Raw genomic sequence first — 18,901 nt, 5'->3', positions numbered from 1 at the left:
TGCTGCCTCCTGTACAGTAAGTACGAAGGCTCGTGCGTTCTTCTTAGCTTCGTCTGTTGCTTTTGCCTTAGTTTTCCTTCTACATTGTTCCTCTTTATGCCCAGGTGTTTTGCAAAAGTTGCAATACCAAGCACATTTCCTAGAATGCTTCTTTTTGCAGATTCTACAGAAAGGCGGCGCAGAAGATTGCCCAATTCCGTTCCTTCTGCAATTTTTACCCGAAAGAAACTACTAGGTAATTTTCTGAGCCAATTCCGTTCCTTCAATTCTTTCCAGTTCATGGCATAGGCCATGTCACTACCTTTTTGTTGGTGCACGATGTCTAAAGCCTACGTCTTAAGTCTAGGTCATAATGTATAGGGTCTAAAGTGTCAAATCTGTAAAATTAAGGGGCATTATTGTAATTTCTCATGAAGTAGTCATGACCTAATTCCGCATGGAATTACAATATGTAATTCCGCTTGTAATGTCTAGTATAGTTTGGTGCAGAATTAAGGGCCTATATATATGTGATGTGATCTTCTCATTTGGCACAGAATTAGGAACCTTGTCACGAAGTGCTGCCAAAATTCCACTGTGTAATCACGTTGATATTTGAATGAGAAGACTGTTTTAAAGTGAACTCTCTGTTTTCTACTCAATTCTTACTGATTCAAAACTGTTTGTTTGTTTCCACCACTCAAACAGTGGTGTATTGCCTTTAATTGACTCACTTGATCGTCAAAACGATCCTACAATTGGTATCAGAGCCAGTTATGAGACAATACACTTGAATCCGTGACTTTTTCTACACTTTTTTGGACTTCTGGACATTTTAACGGACAAAATGGACTGATTTTCTAGTATTGTATGTAAAACAGTGTTTTAACAAACCCTTGAGAGTTTCAGATCAAAATTCAAAGTAAAAGTGATAAAAATGGGCCAAACAAGTAATTTCGTTTGAACGAACAGTCTAATTTCGTTTGAAAAAGTCTTGGTAATTCCGCACGGAATTACTGATATCGTTTAAAAATCCATTCAGTTTGGCTAATTTCGCACGGGATAACTAATTTCGTTTGAAAATGACATCTGTTTTCGTTTGAAGTGGTAATTTCGTGTGAAAGGGTAATATCGTTTGAAACTAATTACGTTTGAAAGTCTAATTTCGCACCAAAGTCCATAGTGTTCTTAATTTCGTTTGAAGTCTAATCTCGTGTGAACCTAATTTCGCTTGAAAAATTCTGTTTTCAAAACTTGAAAATTTTTTCGGTAAACTGATTTCTTAAAATGGAAAATCAAGATTTTTATAACTTCTTTGCCGGCGGTGGGATGACAGCAACACAAAACCTAGCAAGTATAGTGCAAAACGTGAATATGGAGAATGAGTTGGGGACGATGCAGAAACCACCTAAACTGATGAATATCGATGAGTATTTGGGCTGGTCTGGAAGGTTTAAGACATGGGTTCAAGCAAATCACTTTGAGTGCTGGATGAAGATTGAATCGAAATATGTTCCTCCTAAAGATGGTTTGAGTCTTGAGAAGTCGATTGGCAGTTTAACACAAGCTGAACAAGAAGATTTTAAGGCAGAAAAGAAGATGATGAGTATTCTTCAACAGGCGATTAAAGAGGATATCTTGGTGTTGTTGCAGCATGAGGATAATTCACAATCTATTTGGCAGTCGCTGCAAGTAAAGTTTCAAGGGAGTGTGTCTATGATCAAAAGCAAAAAGGCTTTGATAAAGAAACAATTTGACATCTTCACTAGTATGAAAGGTGAAACTACAAAACAATTGATTGAAAGATACTGCCATCTAGTTGTGGAGATGAAGAGATTGGAAATAACCAAGACTAATGAGGAGTGGATCGATAAATTGGCAGATGCATTGCCATACGATAAGTGGGGTATTTATTTGCTGGTGATGAAGAACAATTCAGATTATGTTAATTTGAATCTTAGTGGGTTCATTGAGAAGATCGAAGCACATGAGTTAGAGTTAACAAAGATTAAACAGATGAATTCTGCAAATGTTCAACAGGATGTTTCACTATATTACAAAGGCAGTTCTCCGGCAACAACATATCTAAGCCCGAAGATTCAAACAGCTTTCAGGGCAGATTCAACATCTGGTGCTTCGTCTAGTACTTCAAGCAACAACAAGCCTTCACCGTTTGCAAGTTATGAGCCGAATCCCAAGACATCAGAACAAATGTCTCCACAAAGCTCATCAAGCTCGAACAATCAGGGATATGTTTCTGGGATACAATGTAACATTGCTGTAAACATAAAAAATAGACAAGAGTTTACAGAAGCAGCTGCAAAGCAACACATCGCACTGTTAGCTTCCGTTCTTGAGGCATATGAGAGTTTGGTAGCTGGGAGGATCGGTAATCCAGACATGACAAAGGAGGATTACGATCAAATCGATCCAGAGGAGCTAGAGCTGATTGACATAAAATGGGGAATGGCTAGTTTGGTTAGAAGAGCCCAAAGGTTTATGGAAATCACGGGCAGAAATAGTTTGTCAGGTCCAGATCAAAAGCTTGGTTTTGATAAGTCCAAAGTGACTTGTTTCAGGTGTAAGGAGAAGGGGAATTTTAAAAGGGAGTGTCCGAATAGTGAGGTCAATAACCATCAGAATCCTTTCAACAATGATTACTACAGACATGCGATCTATCACAAGACAAATCAACAACCTGTCGTTCAAAGACCTCAGATTGAAAATAAGCCGGAAAAAGCTCTTATTGTCAACCAAGATGATGAGAAGGTAGCTGAAGGTTTCAGTTGGGACAAGTATATCCCGGGCAGTGAAAGTAGAGCAATGATGGCTAAGATAGGTTTCGGAAAGTGTTGTTGAACCAGAGGTAGTGAGTGAAGATGTGTCTGAAGAAAGTTCGGTTGATCTCGAAGAAATTGCTACAGAAATCTACTATTATCAGTCAAAACAGGAGGTTTTAGCTAGTTCTTTAAAATTAATTATGCCTCCTAATGTGTTTAATTCTTTTGCAGGTTTCTTTAGTGAACCAACAATAGGATTTTGCCCACAGTATGATGTTGTGAAGGCTCCGGTTGAAGAAATGATTGATGTCTCCAAAGAAATGTCTGAAGAAACATTGAAAGAGATTGCTGACAAAGCCTTAATGGCAAAGCTAAAAGAGGTAGACACAGAATATGTAAAACCAGAGTCTGTTGATACTGAGTCAGTCAAAACAGAGTTAGGTCAAAAGGAGTCAGACGGGAAATCCTATAGTGAGGAGATCAAATCAGAAGGAGTGTCTGAGTCAGAGTCTGACGGTGTCGGTAAACTGGGTGTTAATATTGATCAAGTTGAAAAAATTGTTGAAAAGATTGATTCAGTTTCTGAAACTTCATGCAAAAACTGTTCAAAACCATGCATGGAATCTCTTGAAAAAGACAAAGTTTCAGGAATTGAAACAATACACTGATGCGATTAAATTTGATCTAAGCTGTGACAACCCGAACTCTCAGGGTTAGTCTGACAATTCGGATTCTCATTGTTTCTCTTAAAACAGCTTTGCTGCGATAAATTTATTAAGCGTAAACGTTGTGGATTACGTTTGAGTGTGTATTTGGGCCATCCTTAGTGTCAAAAGTGGTAGTGTTGGGCCACGGATGTTTGAACCACTAATACACATAACACCGGCCTACAAGTATCATATGGTTCCTCGGCCCATTTAGCGAAACCAAACTTGAACACACCCCCACACTTATTATTATTATTATTGTTATGCTGTTAGTAAGCAAGGTTGACCCCAAGCCCAAATAGAAGTAGGGGATTGGGCCGGCGATTATGAGATGATATAACACGCGCACACATACTCCCTCTAAACCCCAAACCAAAACGGCCCACACTCAAACTAGTATCCGGCCCAAAGTTATGAGTTGTTATGGGTATATTATGACTTGATCAAGGTTACGTATAACTTAGAGTAAAAAAAAAAGAAGAAACCCTAAGACTCCTTTCTCTCATCCTTGGTGTGACGGCAGTTCTCCCTCTTGTAACCTCCTCCCTATTACGAATCTTTTCCCTCCAGGCAATCATTCGATCCTGTGGTTAGTGCATCACCTTTCTTATTAAATTGTTTTCTGCGTGTTATTTGATAACTATCACGTGATGTTTGTGATCTATGTTTCATGATATCGTTCTTATCTGATAGTGTTGTAAGTAATTGACTGTGTGTGCGATTGATAAAACATGATTGAAACTGACTTTTGTTAATCAATAAATGAGGGTGATAATCATATGGAATTATAGGGAATGATATATATACAAGTAGAGGTATCGGCCCAGTGATATTGAAATAGATGGGCGGCCATGTGAAACATAATCATGCAATCCAATAATTTTTAATAGTGTGTCAGAAGCACTACATGTGAAATAATTCATGAAGTGGGGTATTGTTGTGCAATTGAAACATGTGAAGGTGGCAGCCTAACCGTTGATTTGAGAGCATGTAATCTTAGTGCACATGAATTGTTGATGATGATTGGAGGTTAGAAACTGTCAAGTGTTGATTGAACACGTAACTGTTACATGACGGAACAATATCCCGACGAAACACTGGGGTGTTTCGCCATAGGTTATCCCGACGAAACAGGAACACTTTCGTCGCCTGCCAACTCGACGAAACTCACGATGTTTCGTCATAAGAGAGTGTTTCGTCGGAAAAGTTGTGCATGGGGCAGTGGACCAAATAAATTATGTTTGTTGCATGACATCTTCGGTCCAATGGAATTCTTTCACCATGAAATTTGTCAGCCATTATCCTTGATTTCATTAAGTTGACATTATCCATACTTAGACAATTAGCACTATTATCATTGATATATTAAATAGATTGTGACTGCATGTGATCACTGATGTGTAAAAGTTGAGAGGTCCAATTACATCATAATTTAGGAAGGCATATTTAATTCATACAAGAGCTTGCATTCGGATGAATTGTGACAAAATTAGATTCATATAATAACTATGCCATTTCATGTTAAACATATGGGAACAAAATTTCGAAACTGAGATGTGAGTTGGTGTGTTAAACATAAACTGTGTGACTTTGTAAAGTGATTTATTACGAAACTGATAAGATTGTTAACCACAATAGGGTTGATGGACTAACGGGAACGGGTAACATTGTAAACCGAGCAAACCAAGGTGAGTTCACTGCACTTTTCTAAGCATGCGTCCCGGTGGTTTGGGACATCTGGTAAATGTTTCTAAAGGGAATACTGGGTAAACTGTTTATTTGGGATGTTGGTTATTGAACACAGTATAAATCATGTAAGACCCCATACATCTACCGTGTTGCTGAAGAAGCAACGAGGTATTTAGTTGATAGCGCTATTAGGTTTGGCACCCTCACACCGGGCCGAAAGGACGGGCGTGAACTAATTACCTGGACTTCATGACCAATGCCTAGTTAGAGGCATTGGGGTTGGGCATTCACATCGTGTACATATAAGACCCCTTACATCTATTCAAGGTTGTTTGATACCTTGACATCATGACCAATGCCTAAATGGAGGCATTGGGGTTGGGCATTCACATCTAGTCGCCACATACGGTAATCGAGTAATAACAACATCAAAACTAAACATTGAACTGCTGTAAACACACACATCTGGTAACTAAACGCGTTAACAAAACTTTGAACTCACCAGCGTCGTCTGACACACTTGTCTGCATGCTTGCAGGTCGTTAGATTCTTGACATGGACTTGCTATCTGGGATGCTGGAGTGGTCATGGGCCGAGATACTTGGAACCACAAAACAAGTCTAACGGTTTTGTACACGTGATTTATGAAATTCTTAATAAATGATATGCTTCCGCTGTATACAATGAATTATATGTAATGCTTTGTAACACTTCAAGTTAATGAAAGAAAGTTTTATTTAAACATATTTATGAGTTCAATGTGATTGGTGGCTCGAATCCTGATACGTCACATGTCCCGCGGTGTTTTCGCAAGTGGTATTTTGGGGGTGTGACAGTTTGGTATCAGAGCCACTGGTTATAGTGAACTTGGTTTTAAAACGTTGTTGTAAAACCAGACTATAACCGAACATTTCAGAATACGCGAATACGACCATGACACTCAGCTCCAGATTGCAAGGTTCGTCTCTCGTTTACTAATTGTACTGCATAACTAGTGAACACTTACATATGATATTGCATGTGATTGCACGTTTAACACAACAGTATGAACTTACGTATTACTTGCACGTGTTATATGACTGATAGGGTGATATTTCCCTAAACATTCGTGACTCATGATTTGTAATGCTCTTTGTTTGCTACTCGACTTTGAGGAACCATTCGACATGAGTTAGGAGGAGTTGAGATGAGCATGCAAATCACAATATTATTGTGGGTGCACACGTAATAATAATGTGGGGTGCATGTGAGTCCCAGTGAGGCTTAACAAGTAAAGAAGGGGTTCCGCTCTATTATTTGATCAACGTGAAACATAACAAGTCCATAGGAGTCATAGCAGTGATTGTCTCCTACTCGAACATGAACTTTTCACTTCTCACTGAATCCTTGCAAATCTCGATGCTATCGAGTACTACTTGAACACACATCTGAACGCCTAGCGAAACATGTAGAGTGTTAGGTGCTTGCACGAACGTCCTTAAGTTGGTTTATACCTTTCTCGCTTCTCTTCGTTTGATGGAACTCTATGTATTGACGTCTTAGACTCCGAAGTGTGATCACTTCTGCAACCCTCTCGCAGCATACCTCGTATTACTCAATCGACCTGCTAGATCGATGGACAAAAGGGTGAGCGTAGTATCTTACCGACCATAGTAATTGGACAACCCTGATTACCGACAACGAACACCAGCAAAGTGACTGCAATCGAATCTCCAACCCTAGCCAGCGACTCATGGGAGTCAACTCTTACGAATCAATCGGGGCATGAGCGATGACAACAGATTATAGTGTGGAATGTATGACAACAGCGGCGTGATAGGACGTGCCACCGGATGTGAAAAGATGGACCTGGTCAGTGAAAGATCGTAGGGCTCCGTTTCAAGCAACGACATTAGAGGAAACAGTCATGACGACATCAAGGCACTTGTAATCGTGGCCTACCGTGTGGAAACAAAGGTAACTTCGGCAAGGATTGACTGTTATTAAGTCAAAGTGTCAACAACCAAGGGAACAATGACAGTATTGGGAATCCACGTGACAGTAACATCGCTAGTAGTGGTACTCATGGAAGGGAATTTAGGATCGACATGGGCGACGCCAAGATTATAGCAACACGGTGGCTTGCACGTTCTTGGTAACTAATCGCTTCGTCTCTGTTTTGTTTAACCCTGATATTCATTGGAACTGAACCTGTTGTGGACTCAGCTGATGGTAAGTCAAATGAAGTATCCAAGTGGAAAGTTTTCGTCTGTCATAAAGTATCCGAGTGGTGCAGATGGTAACATCAATTCAACAATGAAGGCCAGAGGTGTCCACGGAAGGATTACCCCGCTATGTTAGCACCCGTTACTGATGTTAAGGCTAAGGAAAAGGGGATCGAGGATCCACCAATTGTTCGTGATTCCTTCCTATGTACCGCCAGAAGAACTATCAAGATTACCTTCACATCGTTAGGAACTGCTTAATCAACTTCAGAAACTGTTGGACTGGAGTTTTAACGGACCTAGCTTTTCGCTCTGGGGAGCCTCAGTTATATCCGTAAGGATAAGCCTTTTCGTATGTATTATCGAGAACTTATCAAGGTGACAGTCAAGAACCGTTTGCCTCGACCGCTTATTGACAACCTGTTGACCAACTACGAGGGTTAATCTCCTATTCAAGGGGATGACAGACGAACGAACTATCATCAGACGGGATTCCAAGGGGAGGATGCTCTTAGAACGACATATAGAACGCAGTACGACCATTGCGACTTTGTATTTCATGACCTTTGTGTTAATCAGCACACCAGTAGCTTTATGGACCACATGAATCGACCGTATTTATGGATGACGTTCTGGATGATTTCGAAGAGGAAAGAACATCATGGGCGACATTTGTATCTTATTTTAGGGCTCCCGAGGGAGGAGCCACTCCGCACGAAGTCTTGTAAAAGGTAACTTCTGGATTCGAGAGATACCTTTTTGGTCATATGCCCGATGAAGTGGGAATACACGTGGATCTCGCTAAAGACCCATTTCATTAGATATTGTTCGGCACCAAAGGTCCCTTCGAGGATGCAACAATTTCTGGGTCACACTAGACTCTATCGCAGATTCACCACAGGATTTTAGAAGACCGTGTAGCTTAAATCTATTTAGCACAGTAGGGTGCTGTGTTCGTGAAGGACAAAACAGGAGGATGTCTTTTCAGCTTTCGAATCCCAACTCTGCAATATTTACACACCGATGCAACATGAGATGGCGATGGCTTACGTGATGGACTTACAGGAAGGACTGCACGAGTCACGACCTAAGGTGGAAGCCGTAGTCTTTGGATTCAAGTTGGAGGCATTACTTGGACGGTACCAAATACACCATTTAGACCGATCACAAGGGCCTCCCGTGTACTGTTGTTTTGAAAGAGCTAAACATGTGACTACATCGCTGGATGGAACTTTCGAATGATTGCGACTGTGGAACCTGAGCGTGCACGAGCTTTGCAGCTCACTATCGACTCTAACCTACCCGATCAGACTCGCCCTGTTCAAACCGAAGCATTGAAGGAAGACAATTTCCAGGCTGGGTACATGCGAGGCATGGATGAGCAACTTTTGGCAAGGCGGACGATATTTGCTACTTCATGGAACGAATATGGACCTCACTATACAGCAACCTTAGGGAACTGGTGCAGGAAAGGCACACGGGTTTCGATATCATATCCATTTGAGTTTTGATAGGATGAATTAAAACCTGAAGACCATGTACGGATGACCGGGCCTGAAGGCCCACATAGCAACGCATGAGAACGATGGTTGACTTGTAGGAGAGTCAAGGTGGGATATTAGCAACCAAAAACACATGTATGGAAATGAGAACAGACTGCCATGGATTTTGTCACTAGTCTGCTTACAACTCGAAACGGAAACATTATCACCTGGGTGATCATTGATGGACTCAAGTTACCAGTACACATTCTTGCAATCAAGAAAACTGACGAGTCTTCACAGTTGTGAATGTTCCTCTGAGAGGGGCGGCTTTTAGGCATGAGGTGCCAACTCTTGTTATTTCTGAGTTTGATCTATGCATGATCTATGTCAGACAATACGCAACACCCTTGGCTCACGTCAGGACTAGAGCATTGCTTACTGTCGTTGGACAAACAGTCAGAGTAAAAGAACTCTCTTGTCACTCGAAGGCATGCTGCGAGCATGTGTGTGATTGGCTTTGGTGCAACTTTGAAGGACTCTTACCTATGGTTGGGTACTACTACGGCAGTTATCATCTTGGTAACCAGACAGCTCTGTTGAGGCATTACGTAGATAATAATGCCAACCTTCTTGTTAGACTGAGATGGTTAACAACTTAATTACTGGTCCAGGACTGGTTCTTCAAACTCTTGGGAAGGTTGTGTGGATCAGGAGTCGATTGGCGGCAACGCGTGAGCGTCAGGAAAGCTCATAAACTTGGGAAACGCTGGAGGCGGTCGTATTGTGTTGAAAGTCTCACCCTGGGAGGGTCTGGTATGCTTGGGAAGCGTGACAACCTTAATTTACGTTACGTTGGGGTATTCGGAATTCTGGAAAGAATCGGTCACGTCGCCTAAAAAACTCGAGTTACCCGACGAACTGGGTAACGTTCATGATGTCATTATGTCGCTAGTCTAAAGTAGTGTTTGTCCGACGAAACGCTTGTGATACCTTCTTAGAGTCTGAGTCTAACGTAAAGTTGCGGTTGTCAAGGTGCCTCTTGAAATCATGCCCCTGGAGGTTAAGGTTTGCGAGCACTGTCAAATTCCAAATATGAGAGTTCGATGGAACCCGAGACTAAGTATCCGCAATCGTACGAATCTGCTGAATCAATTCCGATGCAATTGGTGAATTTCGAGGACGAAATTCCCTTTCAAGTTGGGGATAATGTGGCACCTGAGGAAAATCCGTACCAATATTGAATTATCACTTCACTTTGTGTTTACTTGTCAAATTTCGGGACGAAATTTCTTTCAAGTTGGGGATGATGTGACAACCCGAACTCTCAGGGTTAGTCTGACAATTCGGATTCTCATTGTTTCTCTTAAAACAGCTTTGCTGCGATAAATTTATTAAGCGTAAACGTTGTGGATTACGTTTGAGTGTGTATTTGGGCCATCCTTAGTGTCAAAAGTGGTAGTGTTGGGCCACGGATGTTTGAACCACTAATACACATAACACCGGCCTACAAGTATCATATGGTTCCTCGGCCCATTTAGCGAAACCAAACTTGAACACACCCCCACACTTATTATTATTATTATTATTATTATTATTATTATTATTATTATTATTATTGTTATGCTGTTAGTAAGCAAGGTTGACCCCAAGCCCAAATAGAAGTAGGGGATTGGGCCGGCGATTATGAGATGATATAACACGCGCACACATACTCCCTCTAAACCCCAAACCAAATCGGCCCACACTCAAACTAGTATCCGGCCCAAAGTTATGAGTTGTTATGGGTATATTATGACATGATTAAGGTTACGTATAACTTAGAGTAAAAAAAAAAGAAGAAACCCTAAGACTCCTTTCTCTCATCCTTGGTGTGACGGCAGTTCTCCCTCTTGTAACCTCCTCCCTATTACGAATCTTTTCCCTCCAGGCAATCATTCGATCCTGTGGTTAGTGCATCACCTTTCTTATTAAATTGTTTTCTGCGTGTTATTTGATAACTATCACGTGATGTTTGTGATCTATGTTTCATGATATCGTTCTTATCTGATAGTGTTGTAAGTAATTGACTGTGTGTGCGATTGATAAAACATGATTGAAACTGACTTTTGTTAATCAATAAATGAGGGTGATAATCATATGGAATTATAGGGAATGATATATATACAAGTAGAGGTATCGGCCCAGTGATATTGAAATAGATGGGCGGCCATGTGAAACATAATCATGCAATCCAATAATTTTTAATAGTGTGTCAGAAGCACTACATGTGAAATAATTCATGAAGTGGGGTATTGTTGTGCAATTGAAACATGTGAAGGTGGCAGCCTAACCTTGATTTGAGAGCATGTAATCTTAGTGCACATGAATTGTTGATGATGATTGGAGGTTAGAAACTGTCAAGTGTTGATTGAACACGTAACTGTTACATGACGGAACAATATCCCGACGAAACACTGGGGTGTTTCGCCATAGGTTATCCCGACGAAACAGGAACACTTTCGTCGCCTGCCAACTCGACGAAACTCACGATGTTTCGTCATAAGAGAGTGTTTCGTCGGAAAAGTTGTGCATGGGCAGTGGACCGAATAAATTATGTTTGTTGCATGACATCTTCGGTCCAATGGAATTCTTTCACCATGAAATTTGTCAGCCATTATCCTTGATTTCATTAAGTTGACATTATCCATACTTAGACAATTAGCACTATTATCATTGATATATTAAATAGATTGTGACTGCATGTGATCACTGATGTGTAAAAGTTGAGAGGTCCAATTACATCATAATTTAGGAAGGCATATTTAATTCATACAAGAGCTTGCATTCGGATGAATTGTGACAAAATTAGATTCATATAATAACTATGCCATTTCATGTTAAACATATGGGAACAAAATTTCGAAACTGAGATGTGAGTTGGTGTGTTAAACATAAACTGTGTGACTTTGTAAAGTGATTTATTACGAAACTGATAAGATTGTTAACCACAATAGGGTTGATGGACTAACGGGAACGGGTAACATTGTAAACCGAGCAAACCAAGGTGAGTTCACTGCACTTTTCTAAGCATGCGTCCCGGTGGTTTGGGACATCTGGTAAATGTTTCTAAAGGGAATACTGGGTAAACTGTTTATTTGGGATGTTGGTTATTGAACACAGTATAAATCATGTAAGACCCCATACATCTACCGTGTTGCTGAAGAAGCAACGAGGTATTTAGTTGATAGCGCTATTAGGTTTGGCACCCTCACACCGGGCCGAAAGGACGGGCGTGAACTAATTACCTGGACTTCATGACCAATGCCTAGTTAGAGGCATTGGGGTTGGGCATTCACATCGTGTACATATAAGACCCCTTACATCTATTCAAGGTTGTTTGATACCTTGACATCATGACCAATGCCTAAATGGAGGCATTGGGGTTGGGCATTCACATCTAGTCGCCACATACGGTAATCGAGTAATAACAACATCAAAACTAAACACTGAACTGCTGTAAACACACACATCTGGTAACTAAACGCGTTAACAAAACTTTGAACTCACCAGCGTCGTCTGACACACTTGTCTGCATGCTTGCAGGTCGTTAGATTCTTGACATGGACTTGCTATCTGGGATGCTGGAGTGGTCATGGGTCGAGATACTTGGAACCACAAAACAAGTCTAACGGTTTTGTACACGTGATTTATGAAATTCTTAATAAATGATATGCTTCCGCTGTATACAATGAATTATATGTAATGCTTTGTAACACTTCAAGTTAATGAAAGAAAGTTTTATTTAAACATATTTATGAGTTCAATGTGATTGGTGGCTCGAATCCTGATACGTCACATGTCCCGCGGTGTTTTCGCAAGTGGTATTTTGGGGGTGTGACATAAGCGAAGTAAAAGAAGCTTATGACAAGTTGGCTAGATCTATAAAAATGATTCAAAACGAGAGTCTTGAAAATGATAAAGCCACAAAATTGTTAAAATCAACAGTTTTTGATAAACAAAAGGAAATCAACTTTCATTTGGACACGATTGCCACATTAAAAAAATGAATTGGAGTTAACAAAAATTGAGAATGACAGAATTGATAAAAAGTTGATGAGTTATATTGCATCTTCATATGTGATTGAGCAGATTGTTCTGCAACAACCAGATGCAACACCTGTCTTTAACAGTGTTCCACCCCCAATATGGAATTATTACACTCAGAAATATCCAGATGGGGTGGAAGCTGCTTTGAATCTCAAACAGAATCTCAAACTAAGAACAATTGAGAATGAATTGCCCGAGAGCATTGATGTTACATTCTCTCCGTCCGACACTGACAATGAGTCACAGGTGATAAAGACCGTTGTTGACCAAGTGTTAGACGAAGAGAGTGATAACTCGGAGCCTGAGATTGTGAAAACTCAGTCTGAGAACTCAATGTCTGATTCTGAAGAAGATGGTAATTTCTTAGACAGATTTATACCAAAATCAGACAAAGTCGCGAATGATGATTCGATCATTGTGGTTTACACAATGGTTGGAATTGACAAGCTTTACTCTGATTTTGAGTATCTGCTCCAGAATGCTAGGATTGAGAGTGTTGAAAAGGTGTTTAAATTGGTCGAGATTGACATTTCAGAAGTGAACAACAACACATTCTTTTCAAAACCTAAAAAGTCTTTTGTAACTCAACAACCTAAAAAGTCTGGAAAGAAAGGGTCGGTGGGTAATCATGATCAAAACAAAAGACAAGGTAACAACTTGAAAAAGAAAGGTGTTGGTTTTGAAAAGAAGATGGCAAAAAATGAGGGTAAACCAAAGGAAAGGTTGGGAGAAGTGTTTGTTACTGGTAAGAGTACTGTTGAGGAAAAAGAGTATATTTTCAGTCGAAAAGCCATTGATGATTTCAATGCAGCGAAAAAGTTGATAGATGAGACATTCAAATCAACTTTTGTCGAGTATGACAAAAGAATTTGTTATCGCTGTAATGAAATTGTTCACATGGCCAAGCAATGCATGAAAAATCTTGAAAAACCTATTTTGCAAAATCCAAGACCTAAAACTCCAACTGATAACAAGGGTAAAAAACCAATGATTTCACCAGTTCGTATTTTGAAGAGAGGTGAATTTCTGAAGTCTGAAGAAAAACCAAAATCAACTTTTGAGGTTGGCGAATCTTCAAAAGTCCAAAAGACTTCAAAGATTTATCCAAAAACGAAAGTTTTTGAGAATCAATCTTGGGTGGTGAAACCAAAATCATTAGTTGAAGAGAAAAAGATGGAGAATGTTTTGAAAACTGAATCAAAAGTTTTTAAAGATGATGTTTATAACTTGAGTTTGAACTTGATAAACTACTTGAAAAGTTTCCACCGATTAAAAAAGAAGAGTTCAAATCAAAAGTCAAACCCGTGGTCCCAAATGTCACCTTTAGTATTCCAAAGTTGAAGTGGATTGTGATCTTGTGTTTGGAAGTGTTCCGAATGTAAAGAAATCATGGACGTCATTATTTGAATAAATTGCTTTAATGGTTGCAGGGGCTGCCGAAGTCGTTTATCTCGAAATGGATAATGGACAGCGGGGCTTCAAGGCACATGACCGGAATGCTAGCTTTGCTCTATGACGTCAACTCTCTCAACGGAGGATATGTAGGATTTGCTGGGAATCAGGGTGGAAGGATAGTCGGTCAAGGAACCCTGACGAATAGAGTTATATCGTTTGATAAAGTGAACTACATAATAGAACTTGAAAACAATCTGCTGAGTATCTCACAGATTTGTGACAAGTCTTTTACCGTACATTTCACTAAAAATGAATGTCTTGTCTTAAAACCTGGTGTTAAAATTCCTGATGATATGGTGCTGTTGCGAGCTCCACGAGAAAATGACCTGTATATTCTTGATATGAGTGTTGCAACAACAACAGATCATCAGAAACAATGTTTTGTGACGAAAACCAAAGCGACTGAAAAAGAGTAAAAAATGTGGCATCAAAAGATGGTCCACATTCACGTGCGTAAAATGAACTTTCTTGTACACAATGATTTAGTTGAAGGTGTGAATCTTAAAAGTTTTCATTTAAACAATGATTGTGTAGAGTGCAAGAAAGGAAAACAGACAAAGAAGTCACACCCGCAGAAGTTGCTAAATTCTATCAGAGTACCGCTCGAGAGACTCCACATGGATCTCTTTGGGCCGGTTAATGTGAAAAGTATCAGTGGAGACTTATACTGTCTGGTGGTTACTGATGATTTCACTAGATTTTCTTGGGTGGTGTGTATGGAGAGGAAAGATCAAACGTTTGAGTCACTGATGATCTTGTTCAAGAAGATGGAAACGTTGTATAAGCTGCCGATCAGGAGAATACGAAGTGACAATGGAATGGAGTTCAAGAATAATCGAATGCTCGAGTTCTGTAATGAAAAAGGGATTCTTCATGAATTTAGTGCACCATACACTCCGCAGCAGAACGGTGTAGCTGAAAGAAAGAAGCGCACTTGATTGAAACAGCTCGAACAATGCTTGCCGATTCCAAATTGCCAGTATTTTTCTGGAGTGAAGCAGTGGCAGCAGCGTGTTACACATTGAACCGAGTCCTCACCGTGAAAAAATACAAGAAAACGTGTTTTGAACTTCTTCATAGATATTAGCCGAATTTGAAGTTTTTAGAAGCATTTGGATCTCCATGTACATTTATAGATCCTGATGGCAAGTTTGGTGCTAAATCTAATGAGGGTTTCTTTGTAGGTTACGCGAGCCCGCTGAAGAGAGTGTTTGTACCTTGCTTGGGGAAGGTAATTCAAGTTCAGCATGTAGATTGTTAGAAGCATACTGCTCCACCACAACTTCCCGGACAAAGATTTTTGTTCGATTACGACAAACTCTGTCTTTCCAACTTCCCACTGAGCCAAGTGAAGAGGAACTCGCTATCTTATACCAACATCAACAATCGATGTCATAAGAACAAGTACCAAGACCGTTGGTAGTTTCTCAGCCAAATGTGGATACAATCAATCCTACAGGTGGCACAAACGATCATGAGGCCGGTCCAAGTGGAACAGCTCACGAACCACCAGAGGAACCAGCTCCAACGTTTGATAATTCTGACGACTCAGAATCGGAAGACGGTCCGATATTTGATGAGGAACCAACTGTTGCTACGACTGAAGCTGAGGATCACACCGGTGATCAAAACATTACAAACTTACAATCGGAAGTGAGCGTGCCTGACACTGCCATGCCTAGAACCTTGTCTTATCATCCTTCGGAGCAGATTATTGGTGATCTTCAAAGCGGAGTCAAGACGAGGGATCAGATCAATAGAGCACTTACTTGTTTTTATACTTTCTGTTGCTCCGTTACAGGAAGAATTCTCACTTAAATGTTTTATCTCGCAGATTGAACCCAGAACGTATAAGGAAGCTTTGACTGAAGACAGCTGGGTGAACGCTATGCAGGAAGAGCTGCAGCAGTTCGAGAAACTGGGTGTTTGGAGATTAGTAGAGCTGCCAGAAAATCAAAAGCTGATAAAGACAAAGTGGTTATTCAAGTGCAAAAGAGATGATAGAGGTGTCGTTGTTCGAAACAAAGCGCGATTAGTAGTACAGGGATTCAGTCAGCAAGAAGGCATTGACTATGATGAGGTTTATGCGCCTGTTGCTAGACTTGAGGCTATTAGGATCTTCCTGGCGTTTGCGTCCTGGAAAGTATTCAAAGTCTACCAGCTTGATATGAAATCTGCATTCCTGTATGGAAAGATCAAAGAAGAAGTGTATGTGGGACAACCGTCGGGTTTCACTGATCCACAACACAAGAACAAAGTCTATCTTCTGGATAAAGCGCTTTACGGACTTCACCAGGCCCCAAGAGCCTGGTATGAGACGCTTTCCCAACATCTGCTGGCCAACGGGTTCATCAGAGGGACAGTTGATAGTACATTGTTCACAAAGGAAGTTGCAGGCCATCTCTTAATCGTGCAGATCTATATCGATGATATCATTTTTGGTTCAACGAATGACGAATTGTGTAAAGAATTTGAGAGAGTTATGAAGAAGAAGTTCGAGATGAGTTCGATGGGGGAGATGAAGTTCTTCCTAGGGCTGCAGGTGGAGCAAATGCCCGAAGGAATCTTCATTCATCAAACCAAATACGTAAACGATGTTCTGGAGAAGTTCAACATGGCTCAATCCAGTCCAGCATCAACCCCCTAGCTCAGAATCATGGTATTTGCCCAGACGAGAGTGGAGAGAAGGTGGAAGAGACGCTGTATCGGTCAATGATTGGATCCTTGATGTATCTTACTGCTTCCCGCTCGGACATCATGTATCCGACGTGTTTATGCGCCCGATAGTGGTCAAGCCCACGCCAGTCACGTTTGACGATTGTCAAACGCATCTTACGGTATTTGAAAGGTTGCCCAAGCATCGGCTTGTGGTATCCTAAGTCTGGCGATTTCTCACTCACAGGTTTTGCTGATTCGGACTTTGGTAGCTGCAAGCAAAACGCTAAGTCCACCACTGCAGGTTGTCAGTTCTTCGGAACTCGATTAGTCACTTGGCAGTGCAAGAAACAAACCTCAATAGCGCTCTCTACTTGCGAGGCTGAATACGTTTCGGCCTCGAGCTGTTGTTCTCAGATCCTTTGGATCCAACAACAGATGCGAGACTTTGGTTTGCAGTTCTTGGACACGCCAATATTCGTGGATAATGAAGTAGCGATAAATATAACGAAAAACCCGGTTCATCATTCCAAAACAAAACATATTGAAATCCGACATCATTTCATCCGTGATTGTCACGAGAAGAAATTGATTCGGATTGAACATATTCACACCGATGAACAGAAGGCTGATTTCACACTAAACCATTTGATAAAAAGAGATTTAATTGTCTTTTGAAATTAAATGGGATGAAAAATTTGTTTTCTGGGAGGGTGGTGGAATGTGAAGCCGAGGCAGACGGCGATCTGATGTGATCCACGTTACGTTGTCAAAGTTTTTGTACAGTTTATTTTCTGCTTTTGATAAAAACAAAAACACAAAAATATGTTTTTATTTTTAGGGGGAGAAAGTTTGCAGAAAAATACAAAAACATGATAAAATTTCAAAATCCAAAAACATTAGAAAATCTGAAAAAGAGTTTGTGTAATTCAGGGGAAATGATAGTACATCAGCTAGACAGATACAGTACGCTAAAGAATTGTATTGTAAAAATGTGTTAAACAGTCTTGCTAATGATGTGTCTGTAGGTTTTTATAAAACTAGTAAGTTTGTTCGGGATATAAACATAAAATCATAACTTGTTTTTATGTGGGGAACATCTCCAGGATATATAGGTAACCCCTGAAATCTCATTTGAAAGATTCTATTTCTGACATACTAGGTCTTTGTACGTGATGATATCTAGGGTATTATACCAGGACTTCTGATTTTGCGAAAGCAATAGCCTAGTCCTCGTATAATACTTTGCAAAAGCTTTACTTGTAAAGCCTCCCCTCAGCATAAAAAATGATTAAACATTGCAAAATGATAATCATGTGCTGTTGTAAAAAAAAAAAAAAAAGATTCCCAAAGGGAACACACCAAAAGTTGAGCCGTCATCTCTCTGCTGAACGGAAGTTCTGACGTGAGCTCTCACGGCCTCGCATTCACCCAATTACAGATATCATTAGTGTACATTCACCTGTAAGACTGAATATAGCAATCTGGATACGGGAGTATATTATGAGGTGGGACACGCATAAATTTCAAGATCTTAAAACATTAAATCAGTATCCTGAACAGACTGAAAGTTGTGTGAAAAGTTAAGAGGATCAGTATATCGACAATCAATGCAAACTGTTTAACGCTTAAAATGTGATCAAAGCTTAACGGTGCTCGTATTCTGTCGGCAGCTGATATGATCCCCTAACACACTCGCAAAAATATTGTGTGTACAGTATTATGTTTATCATAATCAAAAATCCAAAAAGATTTTCATTTCATCTTATTTTCGACAACAGACGTTGGGGATCAGATGATCAAAGTCTTATGTGCAGAACATGTCTGGATCATGAGGGTTGGGTAAGCAGAAGATTGAAAAT

General features: G+C 40.2%; 1 protein-coding gene across 1 annotated transcript; it reads left to right on the top strand.

Moving 5' to 3' along the window:
* Positions 1-12,935: 12,935 nt before the first annotated feature.
* On the top strand, positions 12,936-14,800 carry LOC110875656. The gene is made up of 2 exons (XM_022123856.1): positions 12,936-14,255; positions 14,360-14,800. The coding sequence occupies exons 1-2, from the start codon at positions 12,936-12,938 to the stop codon at positions 14,798-14,800; spliced, it is 1,761 nt and encodes a 586-aa protein (XP_021979548.1).
* Positions 14,801-18,901: the final 4,101 nt, after the last annotated feature.

The sequence above is a fragment of the Helianthus annuus genome, chromosome 9, assembly GCF_002127325.2.
Source record: "Helianthus annuus cultivar XRQ/B chromosome 9, HanXRQr2.0-SUNRISE, whole genome shotgun sequence".
NCBI lineage: Eukaryota > Viridiplantae > Streptophyta > Magnoliopsida > Asterales > Asteraceae > Helianthus > Helianthus annuus.
The sequence above is the reverse complement of the archived record's forward strand: the minus strand, read 5'-3'. Positions and strand labels throughout refer to the sequence as shown.

Bases quoted from the DNA above. Each gene is read 5' to 3' on its own strand.
- LOC110875656 (XM_022123856.1), top strand. From the start codon at position 12,936: ATGAGTTATATTGCATCTTCATATGTGATTGAGCAGATTGTTCTGCAA. The intron at 14,256-14,359 runs GTATTCCAAAGT...TAATGGTTGCAG, and splicing joins GGTCCCAAATGTCACCTTTA to GGGCTGCCGAAGTCGTTTAT.